The following is a 23,742-nucleotide window of genomic DNA, read 5'->3' on the forward strand; positions in this document are numbered from 1 at the left end:
CATATTTTCCAAATATTGTTGGACTCATGGAGAGAAAGCAGAAAAATCCTAGCCCTAGGGACTCCCTTTTAGCCTGGGGTTAAGTCTCAGGCTATCAACCAGGCATCCTGAGTTTGATCTCCAGCCAGGGAGCGACACACAGGGCTCAGCAGACCTCTCCTCTCTCCCTGCTGCTCCCCTCAGCAGTGTATTTCAGTAGATCCTCCTGTCTTGTTACCCACTTTTGTCTCTGGTGAGTCTTCTCACTCCCTGCATCTCTCTGGCCTACAACCCAGGTCTTCTATGCATAAATAGTAAAAAAAAAAAAATCTTAAAAAAAAAACCAACAAAATATCCTAGCCCCAAAAAAGTTTTCTTTGAAGAATATCTGTGGTCTCATTAAATAATATTTCATATGGTGATTATTATTTTTAAGTAAAATAATGGAGGTGGATGTAGAGGTAGACTCAGGAGGAAACTGGTATAATCACTTCCAATGAGGAGATATTAAAACAAAAATCTGAAATCAGCGAGATTTTTTATATGAAGGCCATATCACGTGGCGACAATATATGCATGAAAAGAACATTTGGCTTTGGGGAAATACCAGAAAAAGATGTCAGTGCAGGCGGTTCCTGGCAGTGTTACAGAAGCAGAAGTTGGGGTTGACAGGAGGGGGCCCTCCAGTTAGGGGGTGGGATGAGAGAGGTTGGCAGGAGGCCCCAACATCCTGATGCCTTGGAAGTTCCTGCATGAGACATGCTGTATTTGCTGAGTTTCTACAGTGTAGATTGTGTTACATGTGCTGTACCTAAGTGTGAGTGTTATGTATCACACCCATAAATTTTCCATAATTTAATCCCTCCATAAACTATAATGTCTTTCCCTTTCCTTATATTTCATCTCAATTCTGAGTATTTGATTATAGAAGACAGCTTCAACTTGGGAGAGATGTCTAATGTGCTTCACTTTACCTGTCATAAGGGGTTATTTCCCTTATTTTGCCACACACTCTCTCTCTCTCTCACTTCTGATCTATTAGGGCATTTTGTCCTGTACATTGAGGCGGAGGTGAGAATTGGAAATCAAATCACTAAGGACAACAAAAATAGAAAGTGGTTTCCTTTGCCAAGAATCAGCTCTTCAGAAATGTATGAAAGAAAGTTGTTATTTTCCTCTGTATTTTAAGATACCGGATGCCTAAAAACTAAGAACTTTGGCCTGTATCCTTATTTATTTGTATTTATTTGTAACTGAGGAAATATTGGGGTACCCCCACCAGGTACTGCCACCATAGTGAGGAGGCATAGTAATGAGGGACAGCAGATGTGACATGAACACTATGTGTGTAATCTATTATTACCACTAAGAATGCAAGAAACAGCCGATGTTTCAATACATGGTGGGACACAGTAGATGGACTGAGGCCCACACAAAATGGAAAGCTTTTCAACATTTTTCCCACAGGCCTGTGTATATGTGGGTGAATTAAGTGCAAAACACTTATTTTGAAAAAAATCCAATTTTGTTTGAATATTTGAATCACAAACCAGAAAAAAATACAGACCCTACGTAAATAAATTGTAGGAGTGAGATCAATTTGTAATTGAAAAAGCAGGGCCTCCCCGGTGGCGCAGCGGTTGAGCGCTGGGTTGCAAAGCTGCCGGCGACCTCTGCGGCGCAGCGGTTCGATCCCCGGCTGCTCCCCGGCCACCAGAGGAGGGTCCCACGTGGCGTGCAGACCTCTCCTGCCGCCCGCTGCTCCCCTCAGCAGTGTACTTCGGTCCTTCTGCCTGCTCTGCTCCCCGCTCTGGCTCTGGTGAATTCTCTCGCCCTCCCGCGCTTCTGACTGTGCCCAGTGCATGTATAAACAAAACAAACAAACAAACAAACAAACAAATAAATAAATAAAAACATACCTCTATAAATAAAAAAAAAATTGTTTTTTAAAAAAAAAAAAAGCAAATTTCTACCAAGGAAAACTATGCAGATTTGCTGGGAATAGAGTGGTTGCAGAGTAAAACTCCTTGTTATCGCACAACTGACATAGAAGAAAAAGTATTACTTCTGTGAGCACCTAATACAGTGGACGCACTACACACTGTTCCTCTCCTCAGCTGCTCTGTGGGGTCATCTGCCTCCATTAGTCTGGCTCTTACTAATACAGATCACCTGCTCACACACCCCATCCTAAAACTGAGCCCCTCACTTCAGTGCCGACCCCATCACATTTCATACTTTATTTTCCTGCTGCCTCAACTCCAGACCTTCCTGGATCTGTCCTAACGTTGCTGGAAACATTTATGCCCCCACTCCCCCTTCAGTCTCATCCTAACAGATTTTCCTTCCTGTCTCTTCACTGTCAGCACCATCTCTGTGTTTCTGAGAGGAGTGGACAGTTTTGAGTCACAAATTAAGGAAATTAATTATAAATTGAGAGTCAGTCAAGCAAGAGAACAAGGGAACCTCTTGTCCCTGGGCCTGGTTTGATCTCTGTGACCTGAGGCAAAACTTCTCAGATTGCATTTTCCCTGGATCTGTCACAAGTGCCTGCTGGGCTCTGAGACTCACCTGGGTGGGGATTGTGAGGGGGGCTTCTCCATGTAGCCGTCTGAGTCCCTCCTGGACGCTTGAGGATGGATCTGGGCTGTGTCACAGACAGGATCTCAGGAGGGCACCAAGGGCTGGTCCCTGGGCAGAGGTCGGGCTCCACAGACAGGAATCATGTCCTCTCCGGTCCCGGGTTGGACAGTCTGAGGGACCGAGGGAGACAGGGTATTTACCGCCCTCCACGTGGTCTCATTAGCCACACCTCACTCTCCTGCTCCAAGCTCTGAGCTCATGAGTTCCCTGTGGACACTGGACTGGACAAAGGAAAGTTTCTTAATGATTCTCTGATCCTGAGAGACTAGATTAGATGTCCAGTGCATCCAGTTTTGTTACTCCCCGTCTTTCATGTTATAACCACCCAGCACCCTGTTGTAATTCTGTGATCAAGTTTTCAAAATGTGCTGGGATTTGCATGGGGACTTTAATCAAGATGAAAATGCAAACATTGTGCAAAAAAGGAAAAATGATGTAAAAAGTAGATAAAGTAAATTAAAAAAAAATCTGTGCTTAGGAACCCTACTTGTCTCGGTATCTGAATCATCAAGGCATAATTGTGTTGAGGCACAGACCCCCATCATATGTCCTGTAGTGCTGTTCCTCTCTTGTAAAGCAGCGAACCGAGTCCTCTATATAATACCTTAGAATCCACACTCTTTGTTTTCATGGCATTTTTGCCAAAGCAAATAGGAATTTCTTCTTTGTTTTCACTGTGATGTGACTGCAGCAGCCTTATGTTTGAAACTCCAGAAGGAAACGCCTGTGTTCCTAACCAGCTAAATGTGCAGGGCACAAGAGTGAAGATTTTGGCAACTGCCGCACTCACCCTGAAGCCCGTGTGCCTCCTCTGACCCCTGAGACTAAGCACGTGTCCTGCTTAGAGCACAGGGAGCTGCTAACACGCTTCACTGCTTCCAGCGTGAGGTGCTGCCCACAACAGTCCACTCCTGACACTGTGTGTCCCATCCTCACATGTCACCACGTCATCCGAGCAGCAGTTGACTGAGCAACCTCTGAATCGTGCCCAGACTTCACTGCCAAAGCAGGGCCCGTGCCAGCCCTGGGGAGGCAGGAGCAGGCGTCACAATGGACTCCAAGTGAGGGTCGCCCGTTGCTCTTCTAGCAGCCTGAGAATGGACTTGTGGTGACCTGTGACGACTCGCCTCAGTACTGAAAATCTCCTTGGGAGACTATAGATTTACCTTAACTTTCTTGTCCTCAGTGTCCACTTTGTTGTCACACAACACAGTAGGATGTTTTCATACCCCAGCAGGTCTCCTTGCAAGTTAGGCATGTTCTGGGAAAAACTTATGTTACATCAGACAATCCAGTGGCACACAGGGCTTGGCCTGACAGCCTCTCTCTCTGGACAGATGTCTCCAACCAGCTGTGCACCTCACATGAACTGGACCCGTCTGTCTCTGTTGTTGTGGAGCAGGGGAGGAAGGACCTCAACAGCCCAGGTTCTTCCTGTCTCTTTATTTTTCAGAATTATGCTTTTCAGATATACCCTCCCCTTCAGCAGGTGTCTTGTTGCTGTAGTGCTGTTTTCTTGGGCTTTACAGAGCATTCGGGTTGCTATAGGCCCAATTATTTATGTTCTCCTTTGTTTCCCTTGCTGCCGGGATGATTCCACGAACACATCTGAAATTTCTATTGCAGAATTCTCTTCTATGTGTGTTATGGTTTTCGGTCTTACCACAAAGTATTTTTTTTTTTATTTTCTAGATAATGCTTTGTGTAGGATGTTCATTGAGACCGCACTGATTTTTCCAATCCATGAGCAAGAAATAACTTACCATTTCTTTGTGTCTTATTCTATTTATTTTAACCGAGTCTTATAATTTTCATTATACAACCCTTCACATCCTTTGTTAAGTTTAGTAACTAGGTATTTAACATTTATTTATTTTTGGTGTGATTGTAAATGGGATCTATTCCTTAATTTTTCATCTTCTCATTTTTTAAAAAATATGTATGTATACATACAAGAGCTGGGTATAGGCCAGAGGTGTGGGGGGTTAGAGGATTCACCAGAGACAGAGTGGGGAACAGAACAGGCAGATTGCTGAAGTACACTGCTGAGGGGAGCAGAGGGCTTGTCAGGAGAGATCTGCTGCACCATGTCGGTTCCTCCCTGGCCGGCAAAGGATCGGACTCGTGCTGCAGAGGCTGCAGGTAGCATCATAGGTTGTACCGCTTATGCCACCAGGGAAGTCCCTAATTATTCTTCTTCTAACTCATTGTTTATTTTTTTTATAAATTTTATTGTTATATTCCCCATACAATTGCAGCCCCCCCATTCTGACCCCAATCCCTCCCCTCCCGCCCCCGCCCCCCTAAAAGTGTCTCTGGTTCATAGTTTTTTGTTGATTTTGATTTTCACTTTCTTATAGTTATTCATTTTCCTGGTCCCTTATTTAAGTTTTCTAGATTCCTGCTATGAGTGAGACCATCTGGTATTTTTCTTTTTCTTTTTGGCTTATTTCGCTGAGCATGATCCCTTCCAGCGCCATCCATGTTGCTGCAAATTGCATGTGTTTATCTTTTTTGAATGCTGAGTAATATTCCATGGTGTATATGTACCACATCTTCTTGATCCAGTTATCTATTTTTGGGCATTTGGGTTGTTTCCAAAGCTTAGCTATTGTAAACAGTGCTGCTATAAACATAGGGGTGCAGGTGTTCTTTGGAATTGATGTTTCTGTGTCCTTTGGGTAAATACCTAGGAGTGGAATTGCTGGATCCTATGGAAGCTCTATGTTTAGTAGGTCCAGAAATCTCCACACAGCTCTCCATAGTGGTTGGACCAGTTTGCACTCCCACCAACAGAGCAGGAGAGTTCCTTTTTCTCCACACCCTCGCCAACATTTGTTGTTGCTAGTTTTTTTTTAATATGTGCCATTCTCACTGGTGTGAGATGGTATCTCATGGTAGTTTTGATTTTCATTTCCCTGATGACAAGTGATGTTGAACAATTTTTCATATGCCTGTTGGCCATTTGCATTTCCTCTTCAGAGAAGTTTCTTTTAAGCTCCTCTGCCCATTTTTTGACTGGATTATTTTCTTTGTTATTGTTGAGTCTCATCAGCTCTTTGCAGATTTTTGTGATCAGTCCTTTATCATTAGTGTTGGGTGCAAAAATGTTCTCCCAGTTGGTGGGGTTTCTCTTTGTTTTTGTTATTGTCTCTTTTGCTGTGCAAAAGCTCTTTAATTTGATGTAGTCCCAGCTGTTGATCTTTGCCTTCACTATCACTGCTTTGGGTGATGTGTCTGTAAAGATGTCTTTGATGTGCATATCACGTAGTGTTTCGCCTACATTTCCTTCTATATATTTTATGGTTTCAGGTCTTATGTCTAGATCTTTCATCCATTTTGAGTTGATTTTTGTGTATGGTGTGAGGTGGTGGTCAAGCTTCATTCATTTGCATGTAGCGACCCAGTTTTCCCAGCACCATTTATTGAACAAACTTTCTTTGCTCCAATGCATAGTCTTTGCTCCTTTGTCAAAGATTAGTTGACCATAAATCTGTGGGTTTATTTCTGGATTTTCTATTTGATTCCATTGGTCTGTATGTCTGTTCTTGTTCCAATACCATGTAGTTTTGATTATTATGGCTTTGTAGTATAGTTTCAAGTCTGGGAGTGTGATGCCTCCATTCCCTTCTTTTTTTTTCAGGAGAGCTTTGGCTATTCGGGGTTTTTTGTGATTCCATATGAATTTCATCAATAATTGTTCTATTTCTTTGAAGAATGACATTGAAATTTTGATTGGAATAGCATTGAATCTGTATATTGCTTTTGGAAGGATGGCCATTTTAATAATGTTTATTCTTGCAATCCATGAGCAGTGGATGTCTCTCCATTTCTTTGTGTCTTCTTCTATTTCTTTTAACAGTGTTTTATAGTTTTCTTTGTATAGGTCCTTTACCTCTTTTGTTAGATTTATTCCCAAATATTTGATTTTTTTTGTTTCAATAACAAAAGGGATGGTTTTTTTGATTTCTTCTTCTTCAGATTTATTGTTTGTGTATAGGAAGGCTACTGACTTTTGCGTGTTGATTTTGTATCCTGCCACTTTACTGAACTGATTGATGAGTTGAATTAGCTTTTCTGTGGAGTTTTTGGGGTTCTCTATGTATAATATCATATCGTCTGCAAATAGTGATAGTTTGACTTCTTCTTTTCCTATTTGGATTCCTTGGATGTCTTTCTCTTGTCTTATTGCCCTGGCTAGGACTTCCAGTATTATATTGAAAAGCAATGGTGAGAGTGGACAACCTTGTCTTGTTCCAGATCTTAATGGAATTGCTTTCAGCTTTTCACCATTGAGAATGATACTGGCTGTTGGCTTGTCATAGATGGCCTTTATGATGTTGAGATATGTTCCTTGTATCCCAAGAATTTCAAGGGCTTTTATCATGAATGGGTGTTGCACTTTGTCGAAAGCTTTCTCAGCATCTATTGATATTATCATATGGTTTTTATATTTCTTTTTGTTGATGTGTTGGATAACGTTGATTGATTTTTGGATGTTAAACCATCCTTGTGCCCCTGGAATGAATCCAACTTGGTCGTGGTGAATTATCTTATGGATACATTGTTGGATTCTGATAGCTAAAATTTTATTGAGGATTTTTGCATCAGTGTTCATTAGGGAGATTGGCCTGTAGTTTTCCTTTTTTGTGTTGTCCTTGTTCGGTTTTGGTATTAGTGTAATGTTGGCTTCATAAAACGTGTTTGGTATTGTCCCTTCCTTCTCAATTTTTTGGAAGAGTTTGTGAAGGATAGGCACTAATTTGTCTCTGAATGTTTGGTTGAATTCATTTGTAAATCCATCAGGTCCTGGGCTTTTGTTTTTGGGGAGGTTTTTGATTACCATTTCAATTTTGCTAATTGTAATTGGTCTGTTTAGGTGTTCTATTTCTTCTTTATCTAGCTTTGGGTGATTGTAGAGTTGTAGGAATTTGTCCATCTCCTCTAGATTGTTAAACTTGTTTCCATATAACTGTTCATAGTAGTTACTGATTATTCTTTTGATTTCTGCTGTGTCCATTGTGATTTCTCCTCTTTCATTGATGATCCTGTTTATTTGTGCTTTCTCCCTTTTTTCCTTTGTGAGCCTGGCTAGGGGTTTGTCTATTTTATTGATTTTTTTCAAAGAACCAGCTCTTGGTTTCATTGATCTTTTGGATTGTTTTTTTAGTTTCAATTTCATTTATTTCTGCTTTGGTTTTTATTATTTCTTTTCTTCTACTGGTTTTGGGGTTTTTTTGTTGTTCTTTTTCTAGATCTTTGAGCTTCGAGATTAGGTTTTTTCTTTGCGTTCTTTCTTGTTTCTTGATGTGAGCTTCTATTGCTATATATTTTCCTCTTATTACTGCTTTTGCTGCATCCCATACATTTAGGATATTGGTGTCCTCCTTGTCGTTCAATTCAAATTTTTTTTTTAATTTCTTCTTTGATCTCCTCATTAGTCCAATGGTCTTCCAGTAGTGTGGTTTTTAATCTCCATGAGGTAGGAAAGTTCCTTGCCTTCTTTTTATGGTTTATTTCTAGTTTGATGCCTTCATGGTCAGAAAAGATGGTTGATATGATTTCAATCTTGGTGTATCTGTTGATGTTTGTCTTGTGCCCCAGTATGTGATCGATCCTGGAGAATGATCCTTGTGCGCTTGAGAAAAATGTGTACTCCGTTTTTTTGGGGTTTAGTGTTCTATAGATGTCTGTTAAGCCCAATTGCTCTAGGTCCTTATTTAGAGCTTTGGTTTCTTTACTTATTTTTTGTCTTGTTGATCTATCCATTGTTGATAGTGGTGTGTTGAAGTCCCCCACTACGTATGTGTTTTCTCTGATGTCTGTTTTCAGAGAGGACAACAGTTGTCTGATATATTTTGGTGCTCCTTCGTTTGGTGAGTATATGTTAATGAGTGTTATTTCTTCTTGAAGTATTGTCCCCTTGATCATAATGTAGTGACCATTGGGGTCTCTTTTTATCATTTTGAGTTTGAAATCTGTTTTATCTGATATAAGTATAGCTGTTCCTGCTTTCTTTTTTGGTCCATTTGCTTGTAGGATTGTTTTCCATCCTTTAACTTTGAGCCTATTTTTATCTTTTGTAGCTAAATGTGTTTCCTGGAGACAGCAAAAGGTTGGATTTTGTTTCTTAATCCAGGCTGCAACTCTGTGTCTTTTTATTGAAGAGTTTAGTCCATTTACATTTAGAGTTAATATTGATATGTTAACATCTGTATTTGCCATTGTGTTTATCTTTCCTTTGATTTTATTTATTTATTCTTTTAATAACTTTTTTTTTGGCCTTCTTTCATTGTTATTTGTCCCTCTGAGGTTCTGGCTTTAGGACTCCTTGTAGTATTTTTTGGAGTGGGGGTTTAGTTGCAATGAAATTCCGGAGTTTCTGTTTGTCTGGGAAGGTCCATATTCTTTCTTCAAAGAGGAAGGAGAGCTTTGCGGGATAGAGTATTCTTGGTTGGCATCTGTTTTCTTGGAGTCTGTTGACTATGTCCCTCCACTCTCTCCTTGCCCGTAGTGTTTCTTCGGAGAAGTCTGATGTCAGCCTGATTGGTTTTCCTTTGAATGTTATCTGTTTCTTCCCTCTTGCCAGCTTCATTATTTTTTCCTTGTCCTGGATTCTTGGGAGCTTTACTATTATGTGTCTTGCTGTATTTTTCCTTTCGTCGTGGAAGTTTAGTGTTCTTCTTGCTTCTTGTATATCAATTTTCAGCTCCTTCTTCACATTTGGGAAGTTCTCTTCAATTATCTCTTTGAATATTTTCTCTGTTCCTACATCTCTCTCCTCTCCTTCTGGTATTCCTATAACTCTTATATTTCCTTTCCTCATGGAGTCAGATAGTTCCCGAAGTCTTTCTTCGTTCTTTTCCCTTCGTACTTCTCTTTCCTTTTCTGTTTTGGTTCTTTTTATTTCTGTGTCTTCAAGATTACTTATTCGTTCTTCCATTTCATCTATTCTGCTTTCATTGCTTTTCCCAGAATTCTTTAGTTCTTCCATTAATTCTTTGATCTCCTGCATTTCTTTTACTTCCCTCTTTAGGGACTCAATTTCTTTCTTCTGACCATTGTTTTCCCTCTCTAGGGACTCAATTGCATTCTTCTGATCGTTGATTATTTTTCCCTTATCATTGTTTTCCTTTATGACTTCTGTCAGTTTTTTAATCACGGCAATTTTAAATTCTCTTTCTGGAAGGCTCAGAAATTCTTCCAAGTTATTGTCGTTGCAATCTGGGGGCTGGCTTTCTTTTTGTGGTGTGCTTTTTCTCTGGAGAGTTGCTAAGTTGTGTGTGGTTCTTCTCCTCCCTACTGTCTGTTTTCTAATTTGCTGTTTGTGTTGGGACACTGTGTTGTTGGGACTGGCTGGCATCTTGGTTGGGCTTCTCTGTTCCCCTCTGGTTCCTCCAGGAGTCATCTGTCAGTTTCAAGCAGTCTTTACTGGAGAAAGGTCCCTGTTCTAAAATGCCTATGTGTGGACACACTCCCCTGTGTGCCTGGTCTGCCCCAGCGGTGGGTTCCTGCTCCCCTCTGGGCTTGGACTGCAGGCCAGAGGGGGTCTGGCGTGGGCGAACTTCCCCCGCTCACCTCTGGCTCCTGAGGAAGCCTTCTGCATGTAGTCTTTACTGAAGAAATGTCCCTGTTCTAAAATGGTGATTTGGGACACACTCCCTGCGCGTCTGGTCTCAGGCACACTCTTCTGCGCGCCTGGTCTGCCCCGGCTGTGGGTGCTCGCTCTCCCTGTGGGCTCAGACTACTTGTTCAGAAGGGGCCCTGTGTGGGCTAACTCCCCAGCTGGCCACTAGCTCCTTCAGGAGCCTCTGCTGGCTTCAAGTCGCTAGGTTGCGCCAGAGATCTCTCCTAGAGCCCTTGGGGAGCGGATTTTCCACCCCGTGGGACAGGGAGCAGAGCGGGGATGGTAGGGTACACCTCAACGGCTTTGGGGTGCTGTGTCTGCCTTGTGCCCCACCGTCGTGGGGAACCCACGCCCCTAATTTCGTGCCTGGGGTCTCAGTTCCAAAGCCCTCAGTTCCAGGACGCGGGCTGTAGCCCAGATCAGTGGCGCGGGAATGGCGCCTTTTGAATCCCGCTCCCCTGCCTGGGCGCCTTGTTCCTGCTCACTCAGGGAGGGGCTCCACCGTCTCCCCGCAAGCCTAGGTCGCAGGCGCGGGGACCTGGGCAGCTGCGATCTGATCCGGATCCGCGCCGCTTTCTGAGCAAGCTTACCGGGAGTCCGGGGCTGTGTGCTGGTGCTGGCCTCCTCCTGGGGGGTGGGGCTCTCTTTAATGGCGCCTGGAGCTCACCTCCGCGGCGGATCCTGCAGGGTTCTCCACAGCTCCCGTTCACGGGGTGTGGTGGCTGCAATAGTTCCTTTCCACTCACAGACCCACTTGCTGCGTCCTTTGTTCTTGTTGGCTGTTTTGGTTTGTTGTTTTCCTCCTCTCTGCCGTTCGGAGAGTGCCGCCTCTGTGGGCGGGGGAGGGGAGCAGGGTTCTGCGCTTCCCTCCCTTCTGGTCCTCTTTTATGGCCACTTTCTTCTTTGGGCAGTTTGCTGGAGTCGTCCGTTTATCTTCCGTGTCCCAGTTCTCACTGGGACCTGCCGCTTTTCCTCCCTATTAACTTTTTTTAATTGGAGATCTTACTCGCAGCGTCTCCTCGCTGCCATGTTGCTCCGCCCCCCCTCATTGTTTATATATAGGAAAACAGCTGATTTTGTTTGTGTATATCCTGCCATTTTAACTGAACTGGTTTATTGTTACAGTTAGATCCAACATCCATGTATGCTGAAAGGCCTAAAAATTGGACATAAATGGAACTCATCCTAAAATAATACAATCTATTTCTATGTATTTAATTTTCAAAACACCCAGCTGAATATTGGTTTATTCTTCCCACACTAATAGACACAAGAAAACAGATTTAAGGACATCTTTTATAAAAATAATATAAGAAATCAGTTGAAGCTTGTGTCATGTTTTGTATATTATTTATAAAGGGACCCATGCAGTATGTGTGCCTAATTTTTTATGAGTCCTATAATTCAGTAACTTAACATTTCATTTTATAATGCAAAATATCTTCATTAATTCACTTTGAAACATTAGTTAATTTTAAGGTAATATTTTATTTTTTTAAATAAAATTTGGACCCCAGTCCACAGTAAACCAGCCAATACCTAGTTAGTAACCTTAACAAAGGATGTGAAGGGTGTGTATAATGAGATGTATGTCTTGTGTGTTTTCCCTGTATTTCTTCTATATATTTTAGGGTGTCAGATCTTATGTCCAGTTCTTTTATCCATTTTGAGTTTATTTTTGTGCACAGTGAGAGGTAGAGGTCTGGTTACATTTTTTTGCATGTGGAGGTACAGTTTTCTCAGCACCATTTATGTTATCAAACCATAGCCAGGTTGCCTGTCCACTGGCAAAAATATCAGCCTTCTCTAGAATATTTAAAATGGACTCAGAATCTTTTTTTAACGTCTTATATAGGAATTTTATTTCTTTTTTTTACAACACTTTTTTTTATTTTTAAACAATATTTGCTTCTCCCCTATCCCCTCAGGTTGAGTCCCCATAGAATTTCCTTCCCTAAGACACCCGTGCACCATCACCACAGTCCCCTGAGCTCCTCCCTCCCTCCCTCTGATCCCTTTCCCTCTTCCTCCCCTGCAGGATGTCTCTGATTTATAATTGTCTGTTTTTGCTTTGTTGTGTTTTGTACTGTTATTTTTTTACACAGATGTCTTATTTGGTTCCCCTATATGCCTGTTATAAGTGAAATCATCTGATATTTTTCTTTTTCCTTCTGGCTTAATTCACTGAGCATAATTCTAATTCCTTCTAGCTCCATCCATGTTGCTGCTAATGGCATGAGTTTATCTTCTTTGATTGCTGAGTAATATTCCATGGTGTATATGTACCTCATCTTCTTGATCCAGTCATCTATTTCCAGGAATTTGGGTTGTTTCCAGGTTTTACCTATTGTAAATAGTGCTGCAAGGAACATAGGGGTGCAGGTGTTCTTTTGAATCAATGTTTTTGTGTCCTTTGGGTAGATCCCTAGGAGTGGAATTGCCGGGTCCTATGGTAGCTCCATTTTTAGTAGACTGAGGACTCTCCAGACAGCTCTCCACAGTGGTTGGACCAGTTTGCGCTCCCACCAGCAGTGCGGGAGAGTTCCTTTTTCACCACATCCTCACCAGCATTTGTTGTTGCTTGTTTTTTTTTTTTTTTTTTTGATATGTTCCACTCTTACTGGAGTAAGGTGGTATCTCAGTGTGGTTTTGATTTGCATTTCCCTGATGATAAGGGATGTTCAACATTTTTTCATATGCCTGTTGGCCATTTGCATTTCCTCTTTGGAGAAATGTCTTTTAAGTTCTTCTGTCCATTTCTCCACTGGATTGTTTATTTTGTTTCTGGTTGAGCCTTGTGAGTTCTCTGTGTATCTTTGTGATATCAGTCCCTTATCAGTTGAATGGAGTGCAAAGATTTTTTTCCCAATCAGTGGGGTGTCTCTCTGTTTTGGTTAATGTCTCTTGGGCTGTACAGAAGCTTTTCAGTTTGATGTAATCCCAGGTGTTTATCTTTTCTTTCACTATCACTGCTTTGGGTGATAAGTCTTTAAAGATGTTTCTGAGATGTATGTCTTGTAGTGTTATCTCTATATTTCCTTCTATATATTTTATGATTTCAGGTCTTATGTCCAGTTCTTTTATCCATTTTGAGCTGATTGTTGTGCACGGCGAGAGGTAGTGGTCTAGTTATATTTTTTTTTTGCATGTGAAGGTCCAGTTTTCCCAACACCATTTATTGAACAAACTGTCCATGTTCCATTGCATATTCTTTGCTCCTTGTCAAAGCATAGATGTTCATATAAGTGTAGCTTTATTTCTGGGCTCTCTATTCAGTTTCATTAGTCTTTGTGTCTGCTTTTGTTCCAATACCAAACTGTTTTAATTACTATGGCTTCATAGTATAGCTTCAAGTTTAGAAGTATGATACCTCCTTTCTCCTTATTCTTCATCATTAAGGCTTTGGCTATTTGTGGTTTTTTGTGGTTCCATATGAATTTCATCAGTATTTGTTCTATTTCTTTGAAGAATGTCATTGAGATTTTTATTGGAATAGCGTTGAATCTGTATATTGCTTTTGGGAGGATGGCCATTTTAATAATGTTTATCCTTCCCATCCATGAGCAGGGGGTGTCTTTCCATTTCTTTTTTTTTTTAAAGATTTGTTTTTTATTTATACAACTGCTGGGTACAGGCCAGATGTGCAGGAGGGTGACAGAATTCACCAGCGCCAGAGCAGGGAGCAGAAGAGGTAGACGGAGCAAAGACACTGCTGACGGAAGCAGCGGGCAAGACAGGACAGGTCTGCTCACCATACGGATTGCTCCGAGGCCGGCGGGGATCCAACCGGCATTGTAGAGGTTGCAGACAGCTTGACAGCACTGCGCTCAACTGCCTGTGCCACCAGGGAGGCCCTGTCTTTCCATTTCATTGTGTCTTCTTCAATTTCTTTTAACAGTGTTTTATAATTTTCTTTGTATAGGTCTTTCACCTCTTTTGTTAGGTTTATTCCCAAGTATTTGATTTTTTTGTTTGTTTCAATTATAAAAGGGATGGTTTTCTTGATTTCTTCTTCAGACTGATTGTGTATAGGAAGGCTACTGTTTTTTGCGTGTTGATTTTGTATCCTAATACTTTACTGAACTGCTTGATTATTTTGAGTAGTTTTTCTGTGGAGTTTTTAGGGTTCTCTCTATATATATTATCATATAGTCTTCAAATAGTGATAGTTTCACTTCTTTCCCTATCTGCATTCCCTGTATGTCTTTCTCTTGTCTTATTGCCCTGGCTAGGACATCCAGTATTATATTAAAGAGCAGTGGTGAGAGAGGACATCCTTCTCTTGTTCCTGATCTTTAAAGGAAAGGCCTTCAGCTTTTCAGCATTGAGAATAATATTGGCAGTGGGTTTGTCGTATATGGCTTTTATCATATTAAAGTATGTTCCGTCTGTCCTGAGAATTTCAAGGGCCTTCATCATAAATGGATGTTGGGCTTTGTCGAATGCTTTCTCTGCATCTGTTGATATGATCATATTTTGTTTTTGTTTTTGTTTTTTGATGTGTTGGATTACACTTACCTATTTTCATGTGTTAAACCATCCTTGTGCCCCTGGGATGAATCCCATTTGATCGTGGTGTACTATCCCTTTGATGCTTTGTTGGATTCTGTTGGCAAGGATTTTGTTGAGGATTTTTGCATCAGTGTTCATTAGGGAGATTGGCCTGCAATTTTCTTTTTTTTGTGCTGTCTCTGTTTGGTTTTGGCATTAGTGTAATGTTGGCTTTGTGGTACGTATTTGGTAGTATTCCTTCTTTTTCAAATTTTTGAAAGAGTTTGTGTAGGATAGGCACTAATTCACTGCTGAACGTTTGTTAGAATTCATTTGTGAAGCCGTCTGGGCCTACACTTTTGTTTCTGGGGAGTGCTTTCATACTGCCTCAATTTTGCTGCTTGTAATTGGTCTGTTTAGTTGTTCTATTTCTTCTTTGTTCATCTTTGGATGATTGTATCATTCTGGGAATTTGTCCATCTCTTCTACGTTGTTGAGTTTGTTTGCATGTAAGTGTTCATAGTAATCTCTGATTATTCTCTTGATTTCTACTAAGTCCGTTGTGATTTCTCCTCTTTCATTTATAATCCAATTTATATGTGTTTTCTCCCGTAAACATAAGTTAATTTTAATACAAAGCTATTATTAAAGGAGACACTCCCATGAAAATCTTTCCATTTCCTGTGAGTTTACCTATCCATTTATTACACTGAGGTAACCTTGCATTATAACGTTATATAAATTTCAGGTATGCAATATTATTAATCAACATATTATATGCCACATTAAATTCACTACTAAAAGTTTAAATTTATCTTTCATTATACCATTGTCCTCATTCTGATTGAACCACCTCCCTTCTCCCATCTAAGTGTTACCCACTAATTGCTCTTATATAGTCCAAAAACATATTTTTTTATTGACATGATCTGCTTATTTGTTTTCTTTATTACATATGAGTGAAATCATATGGCATTTGACTTTCTCTTTTTGGCTTGTTTCAGAAAGGATCATTCTGTTCTTATCCTTTTGTTCTTCCAAATATAAATAGTATTCCATTATCTACGTATACCACATCTTTTTGGACATTTGTTGATCAGTGGAGACTTGGATTTTTCTACCTCTTTCTATTGCAGTGAACATGAAGGTAAAACACCTCTTGCAATTAGTGCTTTTTATGTGTAGTTAGCAGCTAGATACTCAGAAGTAAGACATTTGCATCATAGAAAACTTATATTCTTCAATGTTTGAGGAGTTTCCATACAGCTTTCCATAACATATGCACAAGTTTACATTCCATCAACACTGTATAAGTGTTTCCTCTTCTGCCCCGGAACCCTGTGAGCTCAGTGACCAGCACAGGAAAGGAAATATCCACCCTCCTCCAGAATTAAGAGACCAGGGTTTTCAGGCAGAGCCCAGATGGCTTCATAATGGATCCCAGAGCAGAGAAAAGGACGGGTGGGACAGAGAACACAGCACTTCTTTGCAATGTATCAAGCAGACTTAACGCATTTGCAACCTGGGTCCCTCAGTGGACATCAGGGCTTGTGGCTGAGGTGGTCATTGCCTGTTTCCACATGTGAACAGTGGGCACAAGCCCACATAGTTTCCTCCTACCTATCAGGGCCAGCAGATTCCACAGCTTGAACCCTGCGGACTAGACCCTGCTCCAGTCACGAGGAGACTCAATCGGGGCAGACAGTACCAGACAGTGGTGGGGAGGGAGGTGAGGACAACTGAAGACCAATTGGAGCTTCTGTGGAAGGTGGGGGGAGGAGGTGGAGGTGACAGAGTTCACTTCTCAAGAAACTGAGACAACATTAAAGTCCCAGACTCCCCACTGCCCAACTCACCTCAAGGTAAACTAGAAGAGAAAAATTAAAACTGACCCCCAGCACTCCAGCTCTAAAACTGGAATTGAGGTGGCATAAATACTTAGAAACCAAGGGACATCAAGCACAGAAGGAAGAAAAAGTAACAGAACAGAAGTTCTGGCTCATAAATACAGGAGAGAGAAGCAGAGGAGTCTCAGTGACGTGGAGCAACAACATTAAATACACCCATGAATTATGGGAGGTGACTCAGGGCAGACGGGCAGCTGCGAGACCTTGGAAAGCAGATCAAAGCACTGGAGAGTCTTCACCAAAGAACTGGACAATATTGAGAGAACGCAAATCAATTCAGAAATATAGGGCCCAAGTGTAGAAATCACCCAATTAGGAAAACAGAGAGAAATAAGACAGACGTAGGGCAAATAAGGAAATGCTACAAAGAATGTCAGACTCAGAGAAGACTGGACACGTAAGAATAGTGGATGACCCAGAAGATGAAGATGCAAGAGAGGAGTGATGCTTTTCAAAATAATCACAGCTGAGAATTTTCCAAACCTGAAGAATGAAATAAGCATGAATGTGCAGGATGTAGCGATAACACCCAAAATTCAAAGTGAAGATGACCTACACCCTAACACCTCCCTGTTAAATTATAGAAAATCAGGAAAATGAAGAAGAATTTTAAAAAGGCCTGAAAATAAGAGACTTTGCAAAGGCATCGAAAGGAGGCTTTCCTCAGATTTTTCCCCAGTCACTCTCGAGGACAGGAGAGAAGTGAAGTGTTCATAATCCCAAATACAAGGACTTCCAACCAAGAATACACTATGCTGCAGAATCATTCAATTATGAAAGTGAATAAAAAAAAAGCTTCCCAAAGAAGCTAATGGAGTTTATCGCTGTCAGGTACCTGCCTGGCCATAAAAGCCAAAAAGAGTTCTTCCACAAGAAAGAAAAAATGAAACACCAATCCTTAGCAAAATGACATCACCAGGAATATTAGGGATCAATGACAAAGCACTGAAAGGAAGGAAGGAAGTTACGGAAATAGGGACAGTTGAGTATTAGTCATGGACGCTCATGGGAAGTTTGATATGACAAGAGTTTTCTGCAGATAATCGTCAAGTTGCATGTTTTTACATGATACAGTTGTACATTTTTCTTCCATTTCTTTCTATTATTTTGTAGGTACCCAATTTCCTCTTTTAAACATTTTACTAAAGAAAAATTTGCTCTCACGATGTTTTTGGTAACACTGAACCCAGTACACAGAACAATAAAAAATAAGGAAACACGGAAAACATATTTATAATGTATAAAAAACTGTTATCAAAGTGCACATAAGCCAAACGACAGGTTATGTCTACCTGAGGACAGGATCATGACTCAGTCCACGGACTGTGAGGCCTGCTGCTCCCGACCAGACAATCTGAGGAAGCGGCCCCCGACACGTTGGGGTTGATCTGCAGCTGAAGAGTCTCCCCAGAGCCTGCTTTATGTCCCAGTTTCTGAGACTATAGATAAAGGGGTTCAGCATAGGGGTGACCACCGTGTACATCACTGAGGCGACTGCACTGTTCCCGGAGTTGTGGGTAGCAGTGGAGCTGAAGTACACGCCGAGTGCTGTGCCATAGAACAGGGAGACCAGGGAGAGGTGAGACCCGCAGGTGGAGAAGGCTTTGTACCTGCCGCTCGCTGAGGAGATTTTCACAACAGAGGACACAATCTTAGAGTAGGAGAAAAGGATGCCACTGAGAGGAATGATCCCCACAACCCCCGCTGCTAAATATATCAGCAGCTCATTGAGGAAGGTGTCAGAACAGGCGAGCTGGATCACCTGGTCCAGGTCACAGAAGAAGTGAGGGATTTGCAGCTGTGAGCAAAAGGACAGTCGCAAGACCATTAAGCTGTGTAACAGAGCATGCAGAAAACTTAACACCCAGGATGCAAGAAGCAGGAGGCCACAAAACTGGGGTTTCATGATGAATGTGTAGTGCAGGGGATGGCAGATGTTCACAAACCGGTCGTAGGCCATGGCTGTCAGGAGGAAGTTGTCCACTCCTGCATAAAATGTGAAGAAAAACACCTGGCTGAGACAGCCCGCGTAGGTTATGGCTTTGTTCTGTGTCTGGATGTTCAGCAGCATCTTGGGGACAGTGGTGGAGGTGAAGCAGATGTCGGCAAAGGACAGGTTGGAGAGGAAGAAGTACATGGGGGTGTGCAGGTGGGGGTCCATGACAATGGCTAGGATGATGAGGAGATTCCCAGTGACCGTGACCAAGTACATGGACAAGAATGCCCAGAAGAGGAGGGGCTGCAGCGAGGCCTCTTCTGAGAGCCCCAGGAGGGTGAACGCTGTGGCGTGGGTTTGGTTTCCCGGCTCCAGGTTGCTGGTGAGCCTGGGGGATGGAGACAGAAATGATGTAAACTTAACCACAGCAGAGCAATAAGCAATGAGTTTAAATTTTGTGATTTCATTTTAAAACATTCAGTTAATAAATTACATTTATAGAGCTGTGCCTGGTACCTGAATTTTCAAGGCGGTTAAATGGCCCACCTTCTACTGATGCTGAAAATAATTAGCTATTCTTACATCCAATGGAAATATTTTCCAATTCAATATTTTTTTGGAAAATTTTTCTGTGATTTTCATTTAAATATGTTTTACCATGATATTATCCATATATTGTTGGAATCATGGAGAAAAAGCAGAAAAATCCTAGCCCCAGGACCTCCCTTATAGCCTAGGATTTAAGTCTTAGGCTGTCATCCAATCAGCCTGAGTGCTCTCCAGCTGGGGTGGTGACCCACATGGCATAGCCGGACGCTCATCTGTCCCTGCTGCTCCCCTCAGCAGTGTATTTCAGTAGATCCGCCTGTCTTGCTCCCCAGTCTTGTCTCTGGTGAGTGTTCTCACCACCTGCATCTTTCAGGCCTACACCCAAGGTCTTCTATGCATAAATATTAAAAAAAATAAATCTTAAAAAAAAAACAAAATATCCTAGCCCCCAAAAAAGTTTTCTCTTAAGTATCTGTGTGGTCTCATTAAATAATATTTCATATGGTGATTATTATTGTTAAGTAAAATAGTGGAGTTGGGTGTAGAGGTAGACTCTGGAGGAAACTTATATCATCACTTCCAGTGAGGAGATTTTAACCAAAAAAATCTGAAATCGATGAGATTTTTTTATATGAAGGCCATATCACGTGGCAACAATATATGCATGAAAAGAACATTTGGCTTTGGGGGAAATACCAGAAAAAGATGTTAGTACAGGCAGTTCCTGGCAGTGTTACAGAAGCAGAAGTTGGGGTTGACAGGAGGGGGCCCTCCTGGTAGCGGTGGGATGAGAGAGGTTGGCAGGAGGCCCCGACATCCTGATGCCTTGGAAGTTCCTGCATGAGACATGCTGTATTTGCTGAGTTTCTACAGTGTAGATTGTGTTACATGCGCTGTACCTAAGTGTGAGTGTTATGTATTACACCTGTAAATTTTCCGTAATTTAATCCCTCCATAAACTATAGTGTCTTTCCCTTTCCTTATATTTCATCTCAATTCTGAGTATTTGATTATAGAAGACAGCTTCAACTTGGGACAAATGTCTAATGTGCTTCACTTTACCTGTCATCAGGGGTTATTTCCCTTATTTTCACACACACACACACACACACACACACACACACAAAACACCCTTTCTGATCCATGATTAGGGCATTTTGTCCTGTCTATTGAGGCTGAGGTGAGAATTGGAAATCACATCACTAAGGACAACAAAAATAGAAAGTGGTTTACTTTGCAAAGAATCAGCTCTCCAGAAATGTATTAAAGAAAGTTATTTTCCTCTGCATTTTAAGACACTGGTCGCCTAAAAACTAAGAACTTTGGCCTGTACCTTTATTTATTTGTATTTATTTGTAACGGAGGAAATATCGGGGTACCCCCAACCAGTTATTGACACCATAGTGCGCCCACACCCACTCACTCATATTCCACCACCTCAAACCATTTTGCTTTCTTTCCTCCTGTTCTTCCACTTGCCCCGGCTTCCACCCTTGGTGTCTCAGCTCTGTAGTCAGCCATCAAGGCTTAGATTCCCAGCTTGTCTTAATCTGTTAGTTACTTTATATTCCACATATCAGTCACACCCTCTGACATTTATCTTTCTCATGACTTATTTCCCCTAGCATTATGATTTCAAGCTCCATCCATGTTGCCACAAGTGGCATAACTTATCTTTTTTGATTGCTGAGTAGCATCCATGGTGTCTATATACTGCATCTTCTTGATCTGTTCATATGTTAGGATGTTTCAGCTATAATGTACAGTGCTACAATAAATATGGGAGAGCAAGTTCTCTTTCAATTTTTGTTTTTTTTATTTTTTCGGATGAATGCCTGAGAGTGCAATTACTGGGTCATGGTGGGAGACCCGTTTTTACAGTTAGAGACACGTCCTCACTGCTCGCTGTAAGGGCTGGACCAAGCTGCACTCCCAACCGCAGCAAGTGTGGCCCACTGCCCTGCATCTGAACAGCATCCTGTGAGGGTCAGTTCCTTTGCACTGTCTGCTTCTTGGAGGGCCCCAGTTACCATCAACTCTGACTGGAATAAGCTGATTGGCAGATAAATGTATAGGTGAATGAATACAATAGCGTTTAATAGTACAAGTGTCAGGGTCTTAATTTATTGAGAAGTTTGGTCATGTTTCTCCTAAATATGTGTTTTCCGAGATGGACATCACTTCTGAGTGTGGTCCTAAAACAGACTTAAATAGCTTCCATGGACCAGGGTGGGGAATTTGGAAGCGGCTGAAACTGGTGGGTGAATAAGGTTCTGGAATCTACTGCATTGTGACAGAGTCAACAGTATTTTCTTACAACATTCGAAGTTATCAGGAGATTATTTCTTAATAATTTTGTGACAAAAACAAATGCTAATTGTGTGTATTGATGGAGGTGTCAGCTAGTGCTCCACTGGTAATCATATTGCAATATATAAATATATGAAATCAACATGTTTTTCTCCAACTTTCACACTCTTTCAATTCAATTAAATCTCAATGAAAATACAACAAATGGAATCACAAAAGTGAGGAGACATAGTAATGAGGGAAAGCAGATGTGACAGGAACACAATGTGTGTAATATATTGTTACCTCTAAGAATGCAAGAAACAGTCGATGTTTCAATACATGGTGGGACACGGTAGATTGACAGAGGCCACACAAAATGGAAAGTTTTTAAGCATTTTTCCCACAAGCCTGTGTATATGTGGGAGAATTAAGTGCAAAACACTTGTTTTGAAAAACTCCAGTTCTGTTACAATATTTGAATCATAAACCAGAATAAAAATGCAGGCCCTATATAAATAAATTGTAGGAATGAGCACAATTTGTCATTGAAAAAGCAAAATTCTAACAAGGAAAACTATGCAGATTTGCCGGGAATAGAGTGGTTGCAGAGTAAAACTCGTTAGTATCCCACAACAGACATTGAAGAAAAATTGTTACGTGTGTGAGCACCTAATAGAGTGGATGCACTACACTGTTCCTCTCCTCAGCTGCTCTGTGGGGTCATCTGCCTCCATTGGTCTGGATCTTTCTAATACAGATCACCTGCTCACACATCCCATCCTAAAACTGAGCCTCTTACTTTTGTGCCGACCCCATCACATTTAATACATTATTTTCCTGCTGACTTAACCCCAGACCATCTTGGCTGGTCCTAACGTTGCTAGAACCATTTACGCCCCCCCAATCCCCCTTCAGTCTCATCCTAACAGATTTTCCTTCCTGTCTCTTCACTGTCAGCACCATCTCTGTATTGTTGAGAGCAGTGGGCAGTTGTTAGTCACAAATTAAGTAAATTAATTATAATTGATGAGTCAGTCAAGCAAGAGAACAAGGGAACCTCTTGTGCCTGGGTCTTGTTTGATCTCTGTGACCTGAGGCAGAACCTCTCAGTTTACATTTTCCCTGGATCTGTCACAAGTGCCTGCTGGGCTCTGAGACTCACCTGGGTGGGGGCTGTGAGGGGGGCTTCTCCATGTAGAGTCTGAGACCCACCTGGACACTTGAGGATGGATCTGGGCTGTGTCACAGACAGGATCTCAGGAGGGCACCAAGGGCTGGTCCCTGGGCAGAGGTCGGGCTCCACAGACAGAAATCATGTCCTCTCTGGTCCCGGGTTGGACAGTCTGAGGGACCGAGGGAGACAGGGTATTTACCGCCCTCCACGTGGTCTCATTAGCCACAGCTCACTCTCCTGCTCCAGCTCTGAGCTCATGATTTCCCTGTGGACACTGCACTGGACAAGGGAAAGTTTTTTAATGATTTTCCGTTCCTGAGAGACTAGATTAGATGTCAAGTGCATCCCGTTGTCGTTACTACTTTATCAGGAACTCCTGCACCTTCCACAGATGTCGCCACCCAGAACTCTATTCTCACTCTGTGTTCGGTTTTCTAAATGTGTCCCTGTGGCACCATCTTGACTTGTTGTCCTGGATCATCAAGTCACAAATGTATTGGGGGTACAGGCAACCCCTATATGACCAATAATGCTATTCCCCTCTCACACCAGATAACCGAGTCCTCTGTTAAAACCTTAGCCACCGTATTCCTTGTGTTCATGCCACTCTTGCAAAAGTAAATAGGAACCTCTTTTTTTTTTTAATTTCATTGTGATGTGACTGCAGCAGCTTATGTTTGAATCTCCAGAAGGAAACGCCTGTGTTCCTAACCAGCTAAATGTGCAGGGCCAAAGAGTAAACATTTTGTAACTGCCACCCTCACTATGAAGCCCGTGCACCTCCTCAGCCCCCCAAGAACACATGTCAAGCTTAGCAGCACCGGGAAGTGCTAACACCTCTCACCGCTGCCAGCTCGGGGGCAGCTCCAACAGAAGTCCTCCCCTGTCACGGGTATCACCGTCCTCTCAGGTCACCGTCCTCATCCCCAGCTGCAGTTTTCAGTTGTCTGAGCAACCTCTAAATCGTGCCAGTATTTCACAGCCAATGCAGGGTCCATGAAAGCCAATGCAGGGCCCATGAGGAGGCAGAGCAGGCATGACAAGGATGTCCAAGTGAGGGTCTCCAGTTGGTTTCCAGCAGCCAGAGAAGGGCTTGTAGTGACCTGTGATGGACTTGTCTCAGTACTGAAAGTTCTTCAGGAGA

General features: G+C 42.0%; 1 protein-coding gene across 1 annotated transcript; it reads right to left on the minus strand.

Moving 5' to 3' along the window:
• Positions 1-17,935: 17,935 nt before the first annotated feature.
• Positions 17,936-20,653, minus strand: LOC311176127 (olfactory receptor 7A10-like; the record flags this gene model as incomplete). The annotated part of the gene is made up of 2 exons (XM_084241448.1): positions 17,936-18,971; positions 20,556-20,653. The coding sequence occupies 2 exons, from the start codon at positions 20,651-20,653 to the stop codon at positions 17,936-17,938; spliced, it is 1,134 nt and encodes a 377-aa protein (XP_084097574.1).
• Positions 20,654-23,742: the final 3,089 nt, after the last annotated feature.

The sequence above is a fragment of the Talpa europaea genome (assembly GCF_964194135.1).
Source record: "Talpa europaea genome assembly, chromosome: 8".
Classification (NCBI taxonomy): domain Eukaryota; kingdom Metazoa; phylum Chordata; class Mammalia; order Eulipotyphla; family Talpidae; genus Talpa; species Talpa europaea.